Source organism: Lygodium microphyllum, chromosome 18, assembly GCF_053477565.2.
Source record: "Lygodium microphyllum isolate KBCC chromosome 18, Lygodium_microphyllum_v1.1.10, whole genome shotgun sequence".
NCBI lineage: Eukaryota > Viridiplantae > Streptophyta > Polypodiopsida > Schizaeales > Lygodiaceae > Lygodium > Lygodium microphyllum.
The window spans coordinates 82,453,029-82,478,576 of NC_141152.1; the positions used below are offsets into that span (position 1 = coordinate 82,453,029).

General features: G+C 42.1%; 1 protein-coding gene across 4 annotated transcripts in view; it reads right to left on the bottom strand.

Annotated features, from left to right (window-relative positions):
* The window catches only part of LOC148021089 (Transducin/WD40 repeat-like superfamily protein), a 50,663-nt gene that overhangs the window by 16,708 nt on the left and 8,407 nt on the right, over positions 1-25,548 (bottom strand). The window contains exons 2-5 of one of the 4 annotated variants that reach the window (XM_087698940.1): positions 17,004-17,078; positions 14,190-16,890; positions 13,854-13,957; positions 12,847-12,916 (exon numbers count right to left, since the gene is read on the bottom strand). In XM_087698940.1, the coding sequence (XP_087555066.1) occupies positions 12,847-12,916; positions 13,854-13,957; positions 14,190-16,890; positions 17,004-17,078 (2,950 nt within the window). Of the gene's footprint in view, positions 1-12,846; positions 12,917-13,853; positions 13,958-14,189; positions 17,210-17,571; positions 17,886-25,548 lie in introns of those variants that run through there. The other 3 variants (XM_087698939.1, XM_087698937.1, XM_087698938.1) reach the window with 3 other exon arrangements.

Below are 25,548 nucleotides of genomic sequence, written 5' to 3' on the forward strand. Positions count from 1 at the left end.
GGTTGTAAGATGGCAACAAGGACAGCATTTGTTGCCATAGCTGCAGCCATATATGGGTTAAGAATTGAAAGGACCGAAGAAGCTCGTAAAGGAGGCATGGCTGAAGCAAAATCTCGTGTTTGGATACGGGCATTAGATTGCATAGAAAAAGGCAAAACAGCAAAGTCTGAATTGGCTAATGCAAGTCAGAGTATACGAGGGAGAACAGGATGTAGTACACCAGTGGATTCATTTTTAGCCTATGCTTATTTGACTGAGGTTCATAACATTGTTGGTCCTTCCTCTTCAAGCCTATCTAAACGCATAACATGTAGTAAAATGGAGCAGCAGAAAGAGACTAAAAAATTCATACCTGAGCCCTGAGCATGTTATGAAGGATGCATCTCAAGAGAAGAAACAAAAAGGGAAGAAAAGGAACAAGCAACCTGGTTACAGGTTACAATAGGATCTTGAGACTTCCACAAACCTTAAAAAAGTTTTGGAAAAACGCATACTTGGCAATAGAGTGGAATTCACACTTGGCGAAGTTCTTTAAATCACGACGCGTGAATTTCATGATGCAATCATTGATATGCTGAAACAAAAAAGATAGTTTGAAGGTGAAGTTTTGCAAGCATTGATGCAAGTTGACAAAGACATAGAATCAACTTCAAAGAGAGTATGATGATGCATGTAATGCTGTTTTGGAGCAGGCTGATGTTGAAAATAGGCTAAATGGGAGTATAGATAGCAAGCTTGTGGCTGAAACTGGTCTTATGGGCAGCAGTAAGCACAGAGAGAAGGCTATGTATAATGGGGATGTCCATCCACAAGTACATGAAGAAGAATATGCTCATTTTATTCCAAGCAGTCATTATTCACGAACGCATTGAGCTCGTGCTACAACAAAGACAATTGTTAAAGTGGAAGAAAAAGAGATGCCTTGCATAGCTCTCTTGGATCATGGTTCTGAAATCAATGTTATGGCACGTAGTTTATATGAGAATGAAGGTTGGCCGATTGATGTAGATATCCGGGATGGCGCATACGGACAGCAAATAATTCATCAGCGAATCTTTATACTACTTGTCCGAATGTACCCGTGACTATTGGAGATGTTAGGGATGAATATCATTTTTTTTGTGCAGGATTCACATGGTTATCCGGTGATTTTGAGGCAGCCCTATATTTTGGAATCAAGGCTGGAAACAAAAACCTTAGATGATGGTTCTTCATATACTCAGGTTCGGAGAAAAGACAATACAAAGGCGGTACAATTTCTCACTGTTTGTGTGAATCATCCCCGTAATCGAGATAGGCTGTGAGATAATCCCATGCCACCTAATCCACAAGATTTTTAGGGTTTTTAGATAGCACTGCTGTAAGTGGAGGCTATGGCAGTGTCTCTAGGAAGATAATTATGCTCCAAGAAAGGGGGAAATTGTGTTTGTCTCTGGATTGCAAGAATAGACAGCATGTAGTCTTGGCAGTTTTAAGAATATTTCAGTCATGTACAGGGCTGAAAAGAAATATGCTGGCTGAAAAAGAGCTGAAGACATATGGTTTGATGGCTACAAATGAAGGTATTTCAGGGCTGCTTTCCGGGTTGGTTGATGTTAATACAATGGCTGAAATTTCTGCAACAATTAATGCTGAAAACAAGGTAGAAAAATAGGTTATTTATGTTGACACTTTAGAGATAAATGAAGTCATTCAAGAGTTTGCTGAGCATGAATGTTATGGGCTGCAAAACAGGGCTGAAGCAAGGGTGGATACAAAGTACAAAACAGTTGCAAAGAAGGTTAAGCGTGTGGCTTTGCCTTAACCGCGTGAAAGTGATGGGTTGGCTGAAAAAGTGTCTCAACAGCCTAGTTTGCGGGATCCACATGGAATAGGACATAAATTTACAGCTGAAACTTTACAAAAGCTGAAAATTGGTGATACAAGCTTTCTTTTGGCTGCAAAAATAGCTTGTTTCTTGCAGATGTTGGCAAGGCATGGGAAAGCCTATGCGTTTCAGCCAGATGAAATTGGGTTTGTTGATCTAACCATAGTTGCACCTATGGTAATCTTTACAATATCTCATGTGACATAGAATTTAAAGCCTATTCTATTAGGCATCAACATGAGAATATGGGAGAAGAAGAGATAGAATATGAAGACATTAACATGGCAAAGAATACTTATTCTGACACTGCAGATCCATAAGACTTTGATACACGCCAGAGAATGTACAAGTTAAGAGGTGGATGTTGTGCCGCTACGCGGACACAGTGTGAAAAACTCTAGAGTGCATCGTCATTCGGCTTTCTTATTGATCTAGAGAGTCAATGCCATATTTGTCATTAGTGTCAGTGTCCATAGTGTGGATGGTTCAAAAATACTAGGTTTTTGAACAAGTTTAGCCTATTTTTAATATTTTAGATATTATCTCTTGTAAATATCCAAAAGGTGTAGACAACTTCTAGAATAGGATGACATGTTTTTAAAAGAAAAAACAAGTGGCTTTCAATCATTTTTTAGGGATTTTATGCAAAAAGAAGGATTGGAGAAATCGTGTGGCATGCAATCACAGTTTACAAGAAGCAAACAACACTCCGAGAGGTCTGGGAGAATTCTCTGACCAGGCGTCCTGGCATTTTATCCCCTTTCGAAGCCAACGGAGGCATCATATTGGTAGTCTAGGTAACAAAGAATGTAGGGGCCGATTGAGCACGACGATCGAGGCACACTATCCTACGCACAGTGAGAGACAGAGAGAGAGCGAGAGCAAGCATATTAGAGAGTGAGCACATTTTTAGATACAATGACGAGAGTGTACCTTTAGGCTTTTAGATAGATATATATGTGTAAGTACAAGTCCTAAGGGTGCGTACACACCCGAGCACATTTAAAGGCACGAGGCCTTTATTCCCAACAACCTCCCACCTAAAGGCAATATGCCTTAAGAGGAGAAAAAAAAAATCAACTAAGTCTAGGTATGTACAAAGCTGAAGTACATATAACTATCCAACTCCCATCATCTGTCGGCGGCAATGAGCAAACCGCTCTGTTGGAAGACCCTTCGTGAGAAGGTCTGCAAGGTTATCATCTGTATGCACTTTGACAAGCTCAAGGCTTTTGCTGTGAAGTACATCTCTAATGAAGTGGTACTTCACATGTATATGCTTTGTCTTTGCATGAAAGACAGGATTCCGTGATGCCAAGCTCTCCCACCAGATGTGAAAGCCATAAAGCCTCCTTGCATTCCTCAGTGGCAACCACATACTCTACCGCTGTAGTAGACAAGGCAACACACTTTTGTAGCCTGGAGTTCCAAGAGAGTGCTTCTCCTGTGAAAGTAAACACATACCCAGAAGTGGACTTCATGCAGTCCGCATAACCAACATAGTCTGCATCCATAAAGCCAACAATAGATGCCTTCTCCTTTCCAAAGCAGATGCACAACTCCTTTGTGCCTTTGAGGTATCTCATAATACCTTTCACTGCATCCCAATGCTTCTTGCCATGGGTTGCCACGTATCTACTAACCACACCCACTGCAAAGGCAATGTCAAGACGTGTAGCAACCATAGTATACATTAAACTGCCAACAACTCAAGCATATGATATCTTGGCCATTTCAGCCTTCTCATCATCAGATCCTGTCCTCTGCACTAAGTTTCACATATGGAGGCAATAGAACCCCAATTGTTTCCCCCCCCCCTCCATATTGAAACGCTACAAAACTTTGGAGATATACTCTTGCTGAGATAGATAGAGTAAGGCTTTCGATCTTTCTCTGAGTATTCGCATGCCAAGAATGTGATTTGCATCACCAAGATCCTTCATGTCAAAGCTGCCATGAAGACTTTGCTTCAGTGAGTCCAAGGCATGAGTATCCCTGCCAACAATCAGCATGTCATCAACATACAAAACCAAGATAATCAGGCTGCCATCTGCTGCCTTCTTGGTGTACAAGCAGTGATCCACTTGACTTCTATGAAAGCCTTGGGATTACATGAATGTATCAAACTTATGATACCATTCTCTTGGTGCTTGTTGCCCATACAAACTCCTTTTGAGTTTACATATCATTTTTTCCTCCCCTTGTTCAACAAACCCTTCAGACCGCTGCATATATATGTCTTCATGCAAATCACAATGTAAAAATGCAGTCTTTACATCCATCTCTATGAGCTCCATATCCTCAACTGCAACCAAGCCCAAAATGGTTCTCAATATAGTCATCTTGACTACAGGAGAGAAAATCTCATCAAAGTCAATTCCATGCTCCTGCTTGTACCCTTTTGCAGCCAATCTTGCTTTATACTTCGGTGAGGAACCAGAAGTGGCCTTCATCTTGTAAACCCATTTGCATGGAAGGGTTTTCTACCCTTTAGGCAACTGCACCAAGTCGCCAAGTGCCATTTTTTTCAAGAGATTCCATCCCTAACAGCACGGCTTTATTTATTGTTGTCTTGTCTGTCCATTGCTTCCTTGAAGCAAGATGGTTCACCACACTCTGTCAATGTTGTTCCTGCAAATTTCCATTTTCAGCATGCTGTCCTAGCATTTGAGCCTGCAAATCAGCATTAACAGCTGGCTGTCCTGGCTGTTCGTGCACATATAATGGCTCATTTTCATAGGCAATAGCTGGCTGATCATTTCCAGCATCATTTCTGCATTTACAGGTTCATTTACAGCAGGTATTTGCTGCTGTACAGCGGGCACATTTTGCTGTCCAAAATGTATTTCTTCCCGGAATACAACCCTACGGACCTCCTCAGTCTTTTCGGGTTGTTTGTACATGCGATCTTCCCGGAAGATAACGTCATTGCTGCGTACTACTTTCCTTTTCTCGGGATCCCATAATTTATACCCCATTTCACCCTCATCACCATATCCTAAGAAAATGCATTTACAGGACTTTGGCTCAAGTTTGCTGTGTTTTTCTTTACAAATGTACACAAAAACCTCGCAGCCAAACACTTTCAAATGAGCATATAAAGGTGGCTTGCCCGACTATGCCAAGAATTTTTTAAACTTATCAAGCATTTCATCCTTGCTACGAATAGGGTAAACCCATACTTTCCCTGTAGCATCATCGACAAAGATGAAAAAATATTTCTTTCCACCTAAAGATAATCCTGGCATTTGACATACATCCGAATGTACTAACTCTAGAGGAGAAGATTTCCAAGAAAGAGAATTTTTATGTGACGTCTGTGCATATTTGCCATAAATGCAATGATCACAATGCTCAAAATCAGCATAACGAAGGCAAGGCAAGTAACCCAAACGAGAAAGCACTTTCATTCATGTTTGACTCATGTGTCCCAACCAGCCATGCCACAAAGAAACGCTTGGCTGCTCAGTCACGGCAACAACATGGTCACACATACTAGATACATGAAGTGGATACAAAGTATCACTCTTCCAACCTCTGGCAATAACCCTAGATCCCTTACAGATCTTCCATTTTCCATCACCAAAGGTTGTATGAAAACAAGGCGCACATAAAGAAGCTTGAAGGCGCACATAATTTTGCAGTGTGGCAAAAACAAGACTACAATATCCTGTTACAAAAGAAGCAGGCAAAGCCGATCAAAACCAAAGGGGCAAAGTTTGTGGACATGGATCAGGACCATTGGGATGAGTTGAATGAGCTTGCACGCTCAACCATAGAGCTATCGATTTCTGATGCCTTGCTCTTCAACATTGAAGGTTTGGATTCTACATATGCTTATCAATAAAGGGGTAGAATCTGAATTTTTCTTTGAAAAAAAAAGGAAAAAATTGGAACGTGACAGGGTCCGTTGACCCACGTCGACGTCAGGCGCCGTCCCGTTGGTCGCGCTCGTCAACGCCGGCCCGCTGGTCCACGACGCAGTCCCGTTGGTTGTGCTCGTCAACGCCCGCCCGTTGGTCCACACCTAATCCAAACTCGTCAACAGCTCCCGCTGTCGCCTGTCGACTATGCCTACAACCCGTCACACCCACTACTACCCGTTCGCCTGCTCCTCAACAGTTCACAAGACTGTTACACGAGACTCTGCGTATCGCCTGTTCCTCACAAGACTGTTACACAAGACTCTGCGTATCGCCTGCACCTCTCAACAGCTTGAGTGAGCCATTGGCTATGATACCAGCTTGTAGGGGCCGATTGAGCACGACGATCGAGATAGACTGTCCTACGCACAGTGAGAGAGAGAGAGAGAGAGAGAGAGAGAGCAAGCAGAGTAGAGAGTGAGCACGCTTTTAGGTACAATGACGAGTGTACCTTTTGGTTTTTAGATAGATATATATGTGTAAGTACAAGTGCTAAGGGTGCGTTCACACCCAAGCACATTTAAAGGCACGAGGCCTTTATTCCCAACAAAGAAGAAGCTATTGTTTGATGTATGTTTTTGGTCTACAAGGGATTTATCTTCTTAGGATTCAGAAATAAATTGACAGGCTTCACCTCTATGAGTATTCTTCTACATCTTCTTTTTCATCGAACCCCTTCTCTTTCACTAATTGCTCTCCCTGAATCTCCCTTCACCCTACATTCTCTTACCCCCATGGTAGACTTTCAACCCCAAACGCTCTGACAACGGGAAATGCGAAGGTGAATGGGAAGCACCAAACTGATACTCAAATGAAACAGAGGATGAAGGATTACCTTATGAAACATCTCTAAATATAGTGTTTTCTTCAAAACCATACCAATACCAATCTAGGTCTCCATGGTGACTTACGGTCGGTTCTTGCAAGACTGAAAGAGCACTATAGACAAAACCAAACACACACAAAAATGGATTATATGAACCTACCATTGAGTTTGATTGTGAAGAGTCTACATAGTTATCAGCTTTCGTACATGGTACTAGTGCAACTATGGTTGAGAGAGAAAAAGAGGCTAGAGAGAGAGAGAGAGAGGTTGAGAGAGAGAGAGGGTGTGAGAAGCTTGAGAGAGAGAGAGGCTTGGGGGAGAGAAATAAGAAAAAAACAAGAAAGAAAAAAGAAAGAAGAAAGAAAAAAATAGTTGTACTTAAAGGAGAGTGGCCAACAAGTGTCTATTTTTCCATACTAAATCGTACGGATACGTACCGTATGGATCGTACCGTACGAATCAATCCGTACTATGTACGGAGACAACCCTGAGAGTCTAAACTTTCAACTATGTCCTAAGTGGATGGTCTTTCCTCAACTAAGAGTTGATTAGTCTTATCAATAGTGTGCTCCAACTAAGATGCACCTTGTGAAGGAGTATGAGATGAAGAAGAGTTGGGCCTTCGTGAGTGATCCCTACAAGAAAGATTAGTAGAAGGAGCATTATCCTCCAAATTAAGACCATGCTTGCTCAAGGCCTCCATTGAAGGAGTAGCTAGAGAAAGCATCAAAGGATCAGAAGATGGAGTTGTTTGAACCATTGTGAATCAAATATATATTGTTTGTGTATCTCCACAAAACCAAGCTCTCCACAACAGTCATAAGATACTCTTTAAAAGAGCACTAGCTCTCTGATACTATATGAAGATATACTATGATTTTCACAAAGAAAACATAGAATGTACAAACAGGGTTGGCACACAATAACTCAAATAGTAATGCAATAAACATAAACCCTAAGCACAAAACGTAAAACGCAAAAACCCAAACACCCAAACACAAACAAAGAAGAAAGAGAACTCTTAAGTGAATGAATCAATGGGGTAGATGAATGAGAGAATGTACAGAATGCTCAAAGAGCGGAGCTGTCTAACAACCGATGGCTCTTGTGGGAGTGGGCTGAGAGAGCCTGGGAGGTGTCGATGAGTGTCATCCACCAAAGACGGATCCTAAGAGTAGTAACCACCAATCGGAGCATAGGCTGATGAAGAAAAGCGCTAGAAACACAAAAACGACCAACTGTAGATGCAAACGCAAATCATGTCAATGCTTGAAATGAAAGGCCAGCAAGTTGGAAACCTGCAGCAATCTCCCGAGCTAGAACTCGTAAACACAACAATGTAACCACCTGAAGATGATGGCAAACGATCACCAACAATTGTGGGAGGCTAGGCGACAGCTATAGACCACGTAACAACAATCGTACTAGGGGCTAGACAACTAGTGAAAGAGGGCTAATGGCCAAAACCTGCAAGACAAGGGATAGATTGAATGGTGGACAGCCTGCTATTTATAGATACAAAAGGATCCTTCCAAACTAGGGTTTTGCTTATGGGACATAGAAACTCTCTAGGACCGTGCACCATTTAATGAAAGTTTTGGTAATTTACATGTTTTGGGGCTATTTTAAAGAGCTGATCAGTTTGTAATGCATTTTGAGCTAAACAAGAGCTATAGATGACATGGCAGCAATCACTTTGGGTTGGACAGCCAATTGAAGACAGTTGATGGCTGAAAACCTGCACAGCAAGGGAAGAACTAAGTGACCAAGCAGCCTCCTATTTATAGATGTGGATCCTCCCCCAAAGTTTGGGTGTTTGTTTATGGGACACATATCTTTGGTAATGTTTGAGTTTTGGGGATGTTTTAATGAGCTAATCAAGATGTAAGGTGTAATGTATCTTTTTTAGCTTAACACTTGCAGCATTGCCCATGCTAGCAAAGGCTTTTGACCATCACCTACATTAGTTACATTAAAGCCATAAGCTTAGCTAGATTGCACCCAAGGCTACATGGAGGTTCATATGTACCATGCTATGAGTATTACAATTGACCAAATCAGAGTATCGTCTGTTGAGAGAGTCCACACCATTTTGGGTATACCATATTCTATGTAGAGCACCTTTTAGGATCAGACAATTTTATGTCCGCCCATGTATGTCCACTAAGTCACGAGTGATATCCCACTTTTGTCCTATCTTATAGGACAGCCACTCTACCTCATCATTTTCACATTCCATATTCATTCTACCTTGCACATTTATCATCTATTGTACAATCCACTCATTCATGGTGCTTCCATTCATGTGTGTTTCTTCCTCCACTCTCCAAGTTAGTCTCCCACTGAGCACATGCCTTTTTATTATCATTGGATCATGGTTGTCACATTCAATGGCATCCAATTAGTACAACTTCTTGTTCATACGATACAACAAAAACTTGAACATACTTAAGATGCTACATCCAACATAAAAATATACATGTAAGTCATCATCTAGGGTCTATAGAGTATACTTAATGCTTAATGTTTAAGGCCTATAGGTTATACTTAATCCTTAATGTTAAAGGTTAGACTTGAGATTTAAAAGTCAAAACAAGGCACTTAAAGCATTTAGAGTCTTGAAATTACTTCAAAAACTAAAGTTTCAAGCAAAACGCATCATGCAAAATAGAATTGACATGAGTGTTTAAAGTTCAGATACCATTTACCCATAGAGTGTTAAAATGTATTATACAAGTCCAGAGTAAGCCATCTCATACAAAAAGTAGGCTATACCAAAAAGGAGAGACAAGACTTAAGAGCAAGAGCCAAGGATCTACAAGCCCATCTCACTCTAACAAGTACCACTAGAAGAAGCACCAATACTAGAGGATGCATCCAATACCTCACCAAAATCACCCTCACTCAAGACATAGCCCTCATTATCATACTTAGGCTCTCTAACCTCTAGTAAAGGTACAGATGGATACTATAGAGGTAAAAATAGATGAGTCCTCATGGACTACAATAAGAGGGTGTGTACTGCTCAAGGTGGGTGCTCCTCAAAAGCCAAAGCCACACCACGTATAGCACCTAATGGCCTCATTGCGTGCTACTGATGTCAATGCAGATGTTGATAGCTCCACCCCAAGTGGCACAAGCTTGAACAATGATGCTTCGACTCCATCAAAAATACGGTCCACAAGACTCATCAATCTTCTCCTCTAGTACCATGTACAGGTCTCAAAAGATTTGCTCCTCTAAATCTTTATGTTTACACTTTCAAGTTTGCTTGCCGAGAGAATGAGGGTATCGACATTCAATGAGCAAGATTTGTGGGCTCTCATGGTTGAGTTCGATGCAAACTCCTTCAAGGTTCTTAATGGCAAGACTAGACAGGCGTTGTGCCAAGGGCATGAGGAGAACGATGACTATAAGATGCAGAGTTCCATAGCCCTTTCTTCCTTCCTTCTTTCTTCATATTCTCAGACCAAGTTGTGGCATGCTCAGTTTGGCCACCTCAACTACAAGTACCTTTGGAAGGCAACTCATGACAAGCTTGTGTATGGATTGCCAAATGTTAAGGTGAGCCAACCTCCTCGTGTATCCTACATTTGGGGCAAGCAACATAGAGATTCGATTTCCAACAAACAAGACTAAGGAGCCCATACAACTTGGTTCTAAATATTTGTGTGGACCTATGCGGCCAGAGTCCCTTACGGGGAATCTTTATTTCATGCTAATTGTGAATGATTTTTGCAAGATAACTTGGGTCTACTTTTTGCAGCTGAAGTCAGAAGAGCTCTCTCGTTTTAGAGATTGGCTCATCCTAGAGGAGAATCATTCTGGGCACAAGTTAAAGAATGTTAGACCCGACAAAGATGGAGAGTCTGCCTCTAACGAGATGGTTTCTTTTTGTGCAGAGCAAGGGATTTATCAAGAGTCTACCAAAGTTGACACCCCTCAGGAGAATGGGATCTTGGAGCAGAAGAACAAGAGTGTGATTGAGATGGCACAGACTATGATGGAGTATTAGCAAACACCTCAATGTCTTTGGATTGAAGCAATGGCCACCGCAGTTTATACCCTCAACCGGTTTCCCATATCAGCTATTACCAATATGACTCCATTTGAGGCTTATTTTAGACTAAAGCCGAATATTCAGGAACCAAAGACAAGCTCGATGTCGTACCCCGAAGGTCAATACTTCATTGCATATCCCAAAGACATAGCTCGATTAGCATAGGCATAAGCATACATGAGTAAAATGACTTCAGCCCATTGTATTATAGTAAACATTCATTGCTCCAAATTGAGTATTTTCAGGCCCAAATCATCACCAAAATGATGGCAAAGCATTACCATTACATCCACCGATAATAGGCACCCATTGCATAGGCATACGGGCATGAACCGTTGTAGATAAGCTGCAATGTACCTGCAAAAAACCTGTCACAGGTCATAACCAGCAAGTTTGCTGTGTATTCCAGCAAAGGAGAGGTTTAATCCAAGGCTTCAAGCACACTAGCAATGCCAAGCATCAATAGGATGTGCCCAGGAGGGAATATGACCCACAAATGGTGTTTTAATTAGGGAGCAAAGCATTAAAGCTCAAGGACTTTGACCTACAAGCTGACGCAATCAGTGCAGGTATGGCAGGCTGCGCTGTGGCTCCACATGGCAGGGATGAAGGCCACAATAAGGTTCAATGGGGCTCCACTTTCGACTCCCTAGGTTATCTCTTTCTCTCCTCCCTCAAATGTATGTGCCTTAAGTAGACTGGTATGTGCCCCTTGGTGTATTTGGTCTTAGGTGTTCGGGGTATTTTAGGATCGCTATCCAAGCTTACTTCCAACTCAGAATTGAACTCTCCATCTTTGCTAGAAGAGGGAGTCTCTCATGGTGGTCATAGCTCTTCAAAATAGTAGTGCAGCACTTGGTTGGGTGAGCCCTACTCATTTGTAATCAATTGCCCCTAAGTGTTCCAGCCATGTGCGATCACACTCCATTCGCATGATTCCTCTCTCAATTTTACAAGTATTTCCCTTCCGCCGTTTGGAATCTACCAACAGTGTCATACTCTATTGTGACGATCTCTTCTTTGCTCCCTAATCACTGAGGGAACATTAGTCTTCGTACTTATTTCAGGAATTTTCAGATGTGATGCCTATGTTCACATTCCAAAGACTAGAGACAAGTTTGATCCCACATCCAAGAAATAAGTGTTCGTGATTACAATTCCCAGTCACACGGGTACAGAATCTATGATCTAACCTCTCCAGACATCTATACAAGTCAAGATGTTTGGTTTGTTGAGGTTCCAGCTGCAAAGGGGGTTGAGCACCCTATTCTTCGAGATGCTCGTGACACTTGGCACCTGAGCTAGTGCCTTCATAGCCTATGCCTCTTGAGACTCCTATAAATGAGGAGATTGTATTTCTGCCAGATACCCCAACAATGGATGTCCTAGAAACTCCTACAAAGATAGAGAGACGGGGAGTATCAGCCTCCTTCCAGTGGGCACGTGACAAGGAGTTCCCTGGTAGCCACAGGATGGCCCGCAGCAATCCTGAAGGAACCAAGCACATTCTACGGAGCTAGTTTATACTAACTATGGTTTGATGACCCGTTCCATGCAAGATAGGCAGTCAACATCCATGAAAGAAGCGTTGCAGTCTAAGCATTGGTGGAAGCCCATGGAGCAAGAATTGGAAGCCATTGAGCAGAATGGAAATTGATATCTTGTGCCGCACCATATTCACAAAAAGGTTATTGGAGTGAAGTGGGTCTATAAGACCAAGTATCTCAGCGATGGTACACTGGATAAGCAGATGGCAAGATTGGTTGCCAAAGGTTTGCACAGCAGTCAAGTGTTGACTTCCATGATACCTTTGCAGTCACAGCTCATATGGCTAACATCAGGACTGTTCTTGCTATAGCTGGCTTTTACAAAGAAAAGTCTCTCCCAGTTTCTGAATGGTGAAAGTAAGGGAATCTGCAGATCTCTGAGGTTGTTTTCACTGTTCAAATAAATTTATTCTGTAACTTGGCACCTCAGTTGCTTGTAATTAAACGATACAAATCCTTTCGATCCAAACCTTTTGCATGGATGTATTAGTTTCAAAAACCATGGCACCACCTTCAGGTGGTTTTGCTTACTTTAAGCATTAGCTTGAAATTTTTGGAAGAGTTTTTATTAGTTTCATTTAGACTGATATTTCAATAATTTGTATCAGGAAATTCTTGCTAACCTCCAAAGAAGGTGCCTTGACCCTTGGAAATTTCTCTGCAAGGCCTCTTGTATAAAATGCTGCTAATGCTCTGCACTACGGAGTAAAGAAGAGTTACAATCCCTTAACTGCATTAGAGATGAAATAATATCCATTTAACTGTCATGGATACAAATTGTAAGCTTTCACAGATACAAACTGTATAGCAAATACAACATACAATTTGTCATCACAGCTACAAACCATCTGTTCATCTCACACTGGCACTTGCCAAAAGATTATATTCAATTGCTATACACCTTCCAAATTACAACCATTAGTTGTAACACATACAAAAGAAAGCTGAAAAGCACTGTGCACTATAAAGGAAAAAGAGATTATGTAATTGACGAAAGATTATGGTCAGACATTAAGCTTGCTATAAAAGATTTGTGGCTAACTTTTGTCATAGATAGACCCTTTGAAGACCATGATCGTCAAAATGCATTTATAAAATCTATGAGGTAAGGGAAATCTCCTATGTTTCTGCTGCAATTATTATGTTTCTAAAATAGTCCAGGAAAAATATGAAAACTGCAGCAGCTCTTGCTATACTCGTGTATCTAAGAGTCACTTTAGATTTCTGATCAACCAGCATGTATTGATTATTGCAGTATGAACATGAAACCCACCATGTTGTATGTTTTATTACACATCTTCTCGTGATTTTTCAAGAAATCAGTCCATTCAAGTTAAGTGCACACTAGGAGCACTTCTCATGCACAGTGAGCACAGCAACTGTAGAAACTAGTAAAGTTATTGAAGCCATCCTTCCACAGACAGAAGACTCTCACAAAGCACCATCAACAACCTTAAATACATTGCTGTCTGGCTTCCTCAAGCTTGCTTGTTTTGGCTATTTACAGAAATGTAACAGAACCAAATTTCTCTTCCCTTATACGACTTTGCTAAAGACTGGGCAATGGTTAGACAATGATTATCCCAACTCTATCAAGAGCATACATGAAGAAGATTATAATACACCATACCTGCTTGCATTTGAGGTCAGTCGAGAAAGGGTAGTCATACGTAGAGCTGTGGCTACGATTGTTAGAGACCTCAATGCACAAAATTCAGGGGAAACTGTCCAAAGCTGTATAGAACAAAGAACTGTGAGCAGAACCTATTCAATAGCATATTGAATCCCATAAATACATACATATCCCATGTCCATTATTTTGATAAGTAATAAGAGAAAGAGAGACACACTCAACTAATGAATTAGCAATTGAATACGCATGTGACTGTCTGAGTAGTTAAATCTGTTTACAGTAAATATGCATAACATAATGGGTGCATATGCACATATACTTGCAAATATATACCTCAAATTTAAAATGCAGTCCAGGCAACAGTAGAGTGGTAGCCCCTCTATCTCCCGGGAAGCCTGCAGCAGCACCAACATTCTTTGGTTGTGATATTCGAAGTTCCTTTTCAAGGCATTTATCAAGCTCCAAGTTTGCTCCCCACAAGTGTAAAAAAGCCAAGCTTGTGCGTAAAAGACATCCCTCGAAAGAGCCAAGAGAGCTTGCAAGTTCACATTTATCGAGCTTTGCTGCCAGCAGTCCTTCTTGAACCACTGGGTCATTTTCTTTATCAGCATCCAGACTTTCAACTACTTCTGCATCTCCATTGACCTTGTTAATTATCATGTCTTCTGCAGGAGGATTACTAATGGGATCCATTTTTGTTTGTTCTCCTACCTTTCTTCCCTGTCCCAAACGCCCTAAGTCAGGTGCCATCAGAGTGAAAAGATCAAACTGCAGAGCACCAACACCTGGAAACGGAGATGCCCCCTTGATGGGCGGTTGTCTATGGAAAAGATTGCGGTGGGAACTTGATTGTCCTGCATCACTTTTAGGTAGGTTTTCTTTCACAGTGGATAAAGCCACTTTTCCACCCTGATTCAATGCCTGAGTGATTCTTGAAGAGAGCTTTTCTAGACCTCCCATAACTTTATTGGATGGACTCTCTACAAAGCTTTGTCTTTTATCTTTATCCTCCTGCAAGCCAATAATGCCTGTTTCCAAATGCCGAGGTGATTCAATATCCCCTTGCAAAAAAGTTGACATGGAAGTTGCAGGCCCAGAGAGTAAACTCCTCACTATAGAGCTTCCCTGTAATTGCTTTGCTAAATTATCAAACATGGAATGTGCAGCGGCTCCTCGAAGAACTCGTTCAAGTGTTCCAGACTTCAAATCCCATATGAATAAGACATCACTTGCCATCAGTGATGTAGAACAAAGACAAAACAAATAGCCTCTAACACCATCCCAAGCTATCAACTTTGGCTGACAAGGATGTCCCACAAACATTCGTTCCACCTGTAAGGTCTCAAGTGAAGTCAGCGCCAAGCACCCATCTTCACCTACTGTAAGAAAACAGTTTGACCAAGGGACATCAGTACCTGCTGATGGCACCAAAATTTGCTGCACTGAAGTGACATGAGAATGTAGAACTGCCAGAAGATCCCCCTTTTCTAGATCCCATATGCATGTCAAACAATCCATTCCACCAGATATTAAAAATTTCCTGATAGTTTTTCCAGAGTTCACTTCTATAGAGATGCTATGCTCTGCAAGGCAGATGATTGAATCTGTATGTTTGAATAGTCTTTGGTTGCTATAATCATCTCTCTCAACCGAGGCACCATTTCTTCTGTTTAGTGGAGACCTAAAGATGTGCAGTTTTAAGATTGTTATATTACCATTGTTGAAACCAAGCACAAAAGCCAAAGGAATGGTAGACTTATCAAAACTGAGCAATGATGCCGTAACCCACAGGCTACTTTTAGAAAGAACAGCAATGTCTTTGTCCAAAACTAGAGACCTAGAAACTAAAGTCTCCAGTGCTGCAAAATCATTAACGGGTTGATCATCCTCACTAGAGCTCTTTTGTCTTATCTTTTGTGCATGGCAATCAATAAAATGCTTTGTCCAATGTTCTCTTAATCCACCTTCTCCATAGAAATTAGGACTTCTTAGAAACTCCTTCAGTTTTATTTCAGATACTCCATTACTCACTTCAGTCTCCTTAAATGAAATTAGAGAGTTTGGGTTAAACAAGTGTTTGAGTGGTAAAAGCCATAGTTTAACCCATGTATCATGCATTGAGGTAGATGACATGTGAAAGGAACCACAGCCCACACAAATAAGTAGTTCATCCGACTGTAGATACGTGATGCTTGGTTCCTTTTGACAACCTACAGAGATAGAAGGCAGCCTGCATAGCTCCTTCACAACAAAGCTATAGTCAATACTTTTCTGCAAACTGAAAAGAGTGGCACCTCCTGATGTTTCCCAAACCAAAAACAAATTGACAGTTCCATCTGCATCTTTGCATTTGATGAATTGATTTGTTTTATTTAGAAAGAATCCACCCTGCAGGGAGTGGCTCCTAGAAGCTCCAAAACGCCCATTAAGATTAAGAGACTCTTCAGCAGCTTTGCTCTGATCCATTGCCAGATATATGACCCAGTGACTAGCGAAAACAAGCAGAACATAAAGACCATCCTGAGAGAATGAAACCCTTTGTGCATTTCCTGACTCAAAACCAGAGCAAAAGGAAACAATTTCCTCAGATGAGTCAGCTTCAGAATCATGCTTTCCCTGGATTCCCATAGAGACATTCCAAGAACGGATTTGGCCCACTGAATCACATAGTAACACTTTGTGGTTCAGATCACCATCTGGTAAAGCAAGTACTGATTTTACTGGGCCAATGCCAAAAAACCCATTATATATTACTTGCAACATGCCAAGGGTGGAGGAATCCATAATAAATAAACTGCCTCGCATATTCTTTCTGATACTTCCCGAATTCTCAAGAGCCATAGTTCTGGCATTCTCAACAAGCCTTCTTACTCCATTATCTCCATCTTTGAAAGATGAACTTTGACAGAAGGCTGACACAGTACCATCACAGACAATAGCAATGTATCTAGGGGTTTTTGGTAGTGTTGTCATGATGCAAGGGCTACCTATCCATGGAGGCAGCCGCCTGCGCCGCCTGCAGCGCCCATTCAAGCTGTCCCAAGCACAAAACCATCCTTCAATGCATGCACTTACAATAATATCATGGAACCCACAAAGACCTTTGTCCAATGAAGCACCATTACTGTTAAATCCATTCTCATTAACCTCATCAATCCTGCATCTTGCAAGATCAGCAATTCCAGCTGTATGTCCACATAGAATAGCCACCGGCCACAGCTCCTGCTACGCATCCAAATTCAGTGCATAAGGGTTCATGAAGCCAAAACCCAGTAGAGACTAGTGTATAAAAGGCTCCTGCCTCTCAGGAAAACAAAGTTCGAGCATACACTCTAGTGCAGGAACATCCAAACCTGCATCATATTATACATAATTGAGACTGCAGTTACTAACATGATGTCTAAAGACTGTTGGATGTCAACCTAGACTGCATGCAAGAATCCAGCATGTTTCCAGACCCAAGTAATATATGCAACCAAGGCCTTTAAGTATCATTATCATCAAATTGCACGTCAAGTCTTTCACGAACTTCAGAGCAAAAGACTTCAACTTGAAAAGTGTGCAATCAGCCTCAAAATATATACTTAAGCAAAAACTTGTAAAGAAAATGACTAAAAGCAATGTAGCTAAGCCAAGCATTTAAGCAAAAACAAAGGAAGGTTGTCAGTAGTTATGACAACAGACATAATGTAGGAGATAAGTGTAGTAGAGCAACCTTTCCCATTGCACCTGCCTCTCTATAGAGCAACTTCATGCACGTGACCAGAAAGGAGCTTGGTTTCTGTCCACGTGTCATTCTAAGAAAGCAGTGTGCATATGCCAGGGTTGTGCCTGTATGCAGGGGCATTTGCATGGTGTGGAAGTACAAATGGGCATTCTGAACCTGCACAGGTAGTTCCTTTTTCTTTCTAAAAAACCTTCCTTTGAGTTTATTGATGCTTATACCCATGTAGGATTCATTTTGGCAAGGGACTGACCAATCCCTTTTTTATTTTTGGCGTATCCAGCTACTTCCAAACCTGCCATTTCAATGTGCATGTGAATGTAGTCTGGTACCTTCATGGTATAAGTTCTTTTTTTTTGTCATTGCTGGTCTAGAGCAAGAGGTGGATGAGCCAACCTGCCATGCATTAGCTAGGTCAGATCTGGTCCAAAACCTTATCCAAGCCAGACTAGGTGGGCTGCAAGTTGGCTTGCTTTTTGGTCATGTGGACCATAAAATCCCTGACCCTGCTGCCAGTAATCCTAGATTTGTTATTACAACAGTCTATCATAGATTTGAGATGTACCTGCACAAATTCATTTGACCCAATGAACAAGTAGTCTCCATGGTGTTCATCAATGGGATCCATAGCGAAGAGCTTTACAAGGCCTTAGTGAAGGAGGAGTGAGCAACAGTTCGACGAGTGAAAGTGACAGAGGGAGAGAGAAAGAGAGTGAAAGTACAATTAGATTTGGGTGTACCAACAATGTGTTGGTACACAAAGAATAAAATGTATTTATACTTAGGGCACGTAAGGGTACATTCACATGTACAACTAAATAATGCACGTGTACTATACACGGAGGTGGAAAAAGGGCCTTTATCCCAACAAGTCTAATGGAAACATTGGAGCTTTGAATATATTCTCCGTTGAAATTTTTGTGCATTTCTTTTCCCAATCATTGTTACACCCATTGATTAGAGAACATCATACTTAGGAGATAGCAATTGGGTAAGGAGGACCATTGCCATATCCTTTGAAGATATCATCCATCCAAGGGATACAAGGTCCTCCCTCATGTCCTCCATTTTATTGATGTGATCCTTCATAGAAGGAGAGTCATCAACTAAGAGCATTCGAAGCTTTTTCTCCAAGTTGATATAGTGGACAAAAGTCTTTTGATGATATAGGCTCATAAAGAGAAAGGACTGGAATTGAGAGTTACACCTATCCCAAAGGGCCGCACAATCCATAGTTGAACCAACTGTTGGATCCTCCACATGAGAAGGAATAAGGGTAGTCACAAAAGCCCAAAGATCAAATGTGTCAAGAATACACTTCACTTTGCAAGACTAAGGAGAGTAATTAAATCCATCCATCCAATCTTCTTTGGGTAGAAAAGGAAGAACAGACGTCTAAAGAGAAGGTGCCATCATAAGCATCCTAAGGCGAGAAGGATGTGCCCTATGGGAGACAACGAGAGAAGGGGGAGGAGAAGGCTGCTCCAATCTTTGAGACCTCTAAAGTGAGGTTCCCATTCAAAATAGGGCTCTAACCTCCAATCTTGATGATGATCATGATGCCTATCTAAGGGAGTATGAATAGACTCCTCATCTAAGTCATCGTAAACATTGAACTAGTGATATTCCATGTCTCTAGACCTACAAACTCACTAAATCTGTTGTGTTTTGCTATAGAAGAGCTTGGACAAAGAGAATGATCAGCTATACCTGCAAAAGATTAATATAGATGTCCAGCCTTTGTCCAAAACACCTGAATAATGTAAAAAATCTATGTTTTCTGCAGTAAACAGCAAGCTGAAAATTTGCATTTTCAATAGCAGTATGGTCTCCTTTGGCTAGAACCTATGTGTCCTCACTTAGGCGATGATACCATGTGTGAGTGCGCAATGGAAGAGAAACACAAACATGAAGAGAAAGGAGAAGAGAAAGACAGCAAGAAGGGAAGAGAAAATTGCAATCTTCTTCCTTGTACCACTACGGTGGAGTCTTCTCGTCACAAATTCATTTCCTGCCCTTTTCCTCAAAATATTAGGGCTCTTCTCTCGGACTTTTGGCTTTTGGTGGTGGCCATGAGGATGCATCCACTTGACTAGGTGTTTGGAAAAGCTAAATACAATGATATGCCTCAACCTCACATTAAGATTCTGTTTCACTTTTTCAAATTTTGGGGTTGTTGGCATATTTGGGCCATTCGCAATGCATTCATTTTTTATGCCCCCTTGGGCCTTCAGCATCATGTTGCGAAGCTTAAGGAACTTCTCTAGTGGTAGTTTGATCTTCTAAAGCATGTTGATATCTTGGTCAGAGATGATTTAGTCCCTTGGCATGCGGCAATCTCCTCTGTTCCTTTCCGTGACTTTGTATCTCTTATCCACAATGGACTAGAGCCATCCTGCATCATGTAATCTTGCAATCCTGTACTTGTATTTTTTTCTGTAATTAATACAATTACCATTTATGAAAAAAGAAATTTGCAATGAATCTGAAATGAATGCTGAATACATGATGGATTGATGAATCCTTGCACGCAATCCAAAGTGTCAATGAGGGCTTCAAATCAAGTTGAAGATTATGGCGCCATCAAAGATGGAGATAGAGATGAATGTCGGAGTGTGAAACCTGCAAAAGAAACACAAGATGATCTGCCCACCAAGTGTTGCTGCTATAAATACCAGCAGATCAGCAAAACTAGTCAACTACCAAAAATGGCAACAAAAAATACTAGCTGGCCTACTAAATCTAGCCCCAACCAAACCAGCTGGTGAAAATGCTGATGTGGCAAAGTCTAGGCTGACCTACTCAGCATCATGATGCACCGGCTGTGCAGCCCCTGGCAAAGCTGGATAAATCACTACAAACATAGTGTTAACACACCGGACACTAACTAAAGAAAAAAATGAAGAGAAACAACTAGAGCTTCAATGTCTAAGTCAAATTCTGGCGGAGCTCACAACAAGGAGATGATTGACTAACAGGCTAATAGTAACAAGTTGTAGTGTTGTACTTGATAGGTACTAGGTGGTACCTAGTGTCAGTTTAGGCATAGAACACAAATAAGTATCAATAATGACACTAGGAACTAGGCATTAATTCAATAATTAATGCTTGTTCAAGGGTCAAATAATGCACAGGATCACATAGGGATCAAAATGGCCTAGCCAATTACATTGTCAATTGGTACAGTCAAATTTATGGGTAGGGTCAAATGTCTGAATTAATTTTCAGAATTAATTAATTCTGAAAATTAATCAAATGGCTGAAGATTGCTGAAATATGGATTAGAAAGGGTGCCAATTGGCAAAACATCCCCATGCAAGTGGAAAGAAGGCTGTTGGAGACTGGAGAGAGTTGATTCCAGCCATTCTAGGTGTGATAGAGGCTGAGAGAGAGAGAGAGAGAGAGAACAGGCCCCACCTGCAGTTTGGAGGCCATAGCAACCCTCAGAGGAGTAGGGAACAGCATGCGACCGCCCCAAAAGCCCCTGGAGAAGCAAGCGACAGAATAAGGACAGTGATCATAAAATAACTTGCGTACACATGACATAAATCAGCAAATAAACAAAATACTCACTGAAAAGCGTTGAGCTAACAAAAGCATTACAAGCTCAATTAGCCCCTTAGACAGCCCCAAAAATCCATCATTAATGAAAACCCTAAATTGGTGCGCAATTTGAGAGAGTTTTAAAATGGTGTGCGGTATGAGGTCCGGAAACTTTCTATAAATAGGTAGGTTGCCCTCCATTCAGCCTCAATCTCATTTTTGCAGTTTCATACCCTCTACCTTCACTACCCACACCCCATTCCAGAGGACATCTCATCCGAGCCTGTCCAGTGCTGTCTACATCAGTTTGCACCCATTTCCAGCCTCCACTCTGCCGTTCTCTCACCTTTCAGCCATCGCCTTGCAGATCCAACCACATAGCTGCTACGTTTGCTGCCTGGCGACCCCTCACCACAGTCAACGACCGCTTTTGGACCGCTTCCTACTGCTAGCCACCATCCAAACGTCGTCCCCCTGCTGTTTTTGGTGTCACCTGGCTGGGACGACCACATCAGCATTTGCGTTTTCAGCTTTCTGATGTTACCTAGTTTTTCTTGTTAGCATGTCATGCCTTGTCATCTCCTGTGCGTGAGCCTCAGTCTAAGTCAGATGAGGACTTTAGGAGCTTTGATCTAACTCTCACTTGTTTTGATGGAGGAGATAGCTCATTTTAGAGCACTCTATTAATTGCATTTCAGTGCATTTTCTCCTCCAATTGGAATTTTATGTGCATTTCTCGAGCAGTTTTTGCATTCTTCAACCCGCCTCACCTACCGGACATTGTCCACCCTTTCCGGGATTTTTCAGAGTATTTTTGGCATTTTTACCAGCATTAAATGCTGGTCGGCCATATTTTTGGCCCCAGATTTCAGGTCAGCCAGTTTTTGGGTTATTTGGCTATTTATAGCCATTTTCCACTTGGCAATCAATTAGATTATCATCTTCCCTCCTTCCTTGGCAGGTGCACACTTCGACTCCGTCATCTTCCTCAGTCTTCGGTGCTGCCATCATCATCAGCCTGATCCGGTGCCCTCAGTAACGCTGTGGGCTGCGTGCAGGGACTAACCAATCCTTTTGTATTCAGCATTTGTTCCTTGTTCAGTGCAGGTTTCTCTCTTCTTTTCTTACAGAGATTCTCTCTCTCTCTCTTCCTCTGTGTTCTAGTTCCTTCTTCCGTTGCGCACTCACATGGTATCATTGTCTAAGAGAGACACTGAGCTGACTTCTCACAAAGGAGACCACCCCAGACTGCCAAGTGGCCTTGCCACATCAGCCTTTTGCTGAAAACACAGCTTTTTGCTTGGAGGCATCCGCTTTTCTTGTGTCAATACCCGTTTTGCTGCCCATTTCCTCTCCTACTAGAGGCGACATGCTTCCTCGGTCAGGTGACAGTCTTTTGCTGCAAAAGCAGTGTTCCTTGGTCAGGCGACGGCTCTCCTCATCAAACACACATAGTCCTTGTACAAGCAACAACCTATCTCCCCCAAGCAGACCCTCTACATCAACTTCCTTGTGATCCTGTAGTTGTTTCCTCCTATTTCAAGGTTGTCTACCACCAAAACACAAATCTTTTGTGGGTATCTTGCAGGATATCAAAGATGTCTTATCACCAGTTCTTTGTTGACTCAAAAGATGAGGTCTCTGTTCCTTCCTCTAAGGGACAAAGAGATTTTCATGCTAGTTCACACGACGACCGAAGATCACCTACCTCATTTGTACAAGATCCCTCTCCTCCCCGTTCTCTCCATGTTTCACAAAAGGCCCATTCTGTTGGCATTCATATGCCGTTCATGGCACCCTCTATACAAGTGTCCATACTCCCTTCTTTGCCCAAAGAAGACCAGTTTGATGGTTCCAACTACTCGCTTTGGTCATGTAAGGTGGAGTGTATCCTTGATACCTTCGATCTTTGGGAGTTTGTTACCCACCCCATTCCCCATCCCACCATTGGATCATCGATGGATCGTGCAGCCGTATGGAATCAGCTCAACTCTAGAGCATGATCTTTCCTCTATGAGCTTACAAGATTCTATCCTAATGCATGTGCGCAAGTTGCGCAAAGCAATGGAAGTGTGGGTCAAAACTTGCTTCTTTGTACCATCAAAAGACATCTGCCCACTAGATTACTCTCAATAAGAAATTACAGATGCTCGTTGTTGATGATTCTTCTTCCATGAAGGATCGTATCAACAAGTTGAGGGACATCAAGGATGAGCTTGTGTCCCTTGGCAGGATAATCTCTTCAAAGGATATGGCTATGATTCTTTTGCCTCAAATGCCATCTCCCCGATTTGATGTCGTCTACACCAACCTTCCTACATCGCGGACCCGTGAGAAGCTTGCCCCACTTGTTTTGGAGCATGATGAGCGTGCCAAAGAGGTAGCCAATGGATCCACCTCCACCAAAGCTTTTGTTGCAGGTTCAGGAGGGGAGACAAAGAAGAAAGGGAAGTCAAAGGCTAAAAGATAGGAGAGTTCTTTAGGTTCTGACTCCAACTCGGAGAAGCCTAAATGCCCATATTGTGAAAAGGGGACTAATCCAAAGGAGAACTGTTGAAAGAATTACCTTCACCTTCGTCCGGGAGCGAAGGATGGAGCTAAAACATCCAACCTTTCTACCTCTACTCCAGCACTTACCCATGAGTCAGTGTTCCTTCATATTGTTGACTTAGAGAAGTCTTCTTGCGTGGTTGCCTCGTCTTCTAAGAGGCCTTGGCTGGTTGATAGTGGAGCTGTTGGCACTCTGCCTTTATTTTATCGACCACACGTCGCGCTCCCTTTCACAAGCCCTTTATGTTCCGGACTTGGGCTTTCCACTCCTCTCAATTTATGGCCTTACTAGGCTTGGTACCCAGGTTGTCTTCACCGAGCAAGCCGTTTGTATTGAGGATTCTTCTACAAGGGTTGTTATCACGATAGGTTGGCAGGAGAGCAAGCTTTATAGGCTCCATTCCCCTTCTCTTATGCAAGGTCTTGCACCCTCTTTTCCACAGGTTCCTTCCCATCCCCCACCCTCTCCTCTGGTGGTTCCCTCGCACCCCTCATCCCTTTCAAAGGGGGACAATCTTGGTGATATGGCTGTGGATTTCCTGGCCCCTAGTGTTTCAAAGGGGGCTTCCAAGGATTGTGAGGAGCTTTTTCATCAGCAATCTTCATCGACGAACTTCATCAACATTGGCATTCCTCTTACCCCCCAAGTTCCATTTCTTCCTTGGCCTTTCGCCACATCCATGATCTGAGAAGGGGTGTTAGCAGTCATGTTTGTCATGCCTTGTCATCCCCAGCTAGTGAGCCTCGGTCTAAGTCAGAATAAGGACTTTAGGAGCTTTGACCTATCTATCACTTGTTTTAACAGAGAAGGTAGCTCATTCTAGAGCACTCAATTTATTGCATTTCAGTGCATTTTCTCCTCCAGTCGAAATTTTATATGTGCATTTCCCGAGCAGTTTCTGCATTCTTCAACCTACCTCACCTGCTGAACATTGTCCACCCTTTATGGGATTTTCTGAGCATTTCTAGCATTTATACCAACATTAAATGCTGGTCGGCCATATTTTTAGAGCCAGATTTCAGGTCGGCCTATTTTTGGGATATTTAGCTATTTATAGCCATTTTCCACTTGACAGTCAAGCAAATTATTATATTCCCTCCTTCCTTGGCAGATGCACACTCCAACTCTGTCATCTTCCTCCATCTTCGATGTTGCCATCATCATCAGACTATCTTTTTTTGCAAGTAAAATGTGGCTAATTATATTACTCAGAAGGCTAATTACAACGAAGTGTGCGTGCTGAACAGACTATCTGGAGCTTATGCAATCACAAGTCCTTCATGTATACAAGCCTCTCAAGGCGGTCTGGGGGGGATGGAGGCAAGAAGCCATGGAGGGGGGATGCATCGCCATCTGGGGCTGCCCACTTACAGTTTCAGGAGACGAACGTCGCTTTCGAAAGGATGAGGGAAGGGTTTCCAACTTTTCAGTTCAAATATTAAGGACTAAAGTTTAAGGTATACTCATTCCCAATGGCCCATGGGTCTTGTGTGTGACAAGGCTTTGAATGTATTAAGTGTGACTTGGGAGACTTGCACGACTCCTACTACTAAAGTCTAAGCCTCTAAAGAATTATATGAGTAATTTATATATAATCTTACCCGTCTGTCTATCTCCGATAATCAACTCAAGGCCCTACCACAATCGAAGTAAGCTGCAAAGAAGGAAGATCTAGGTGGCGTGATCTGGGCAATCGTAAAGATCCATCTCAAGGATGGCCTCCAACCACCTCCAAGCCTCGATCTGCACTCCTCGAGACCCTCCTGCAAAAGGACCTTCCAGGTTTGCCCACCTAGTGTGAGACCACAAACCACTAGCTTGCCCAAAAGGGCCAGGCTCTAGAACTTTGGGTCGATGATCCCAAGCCCTCCCTC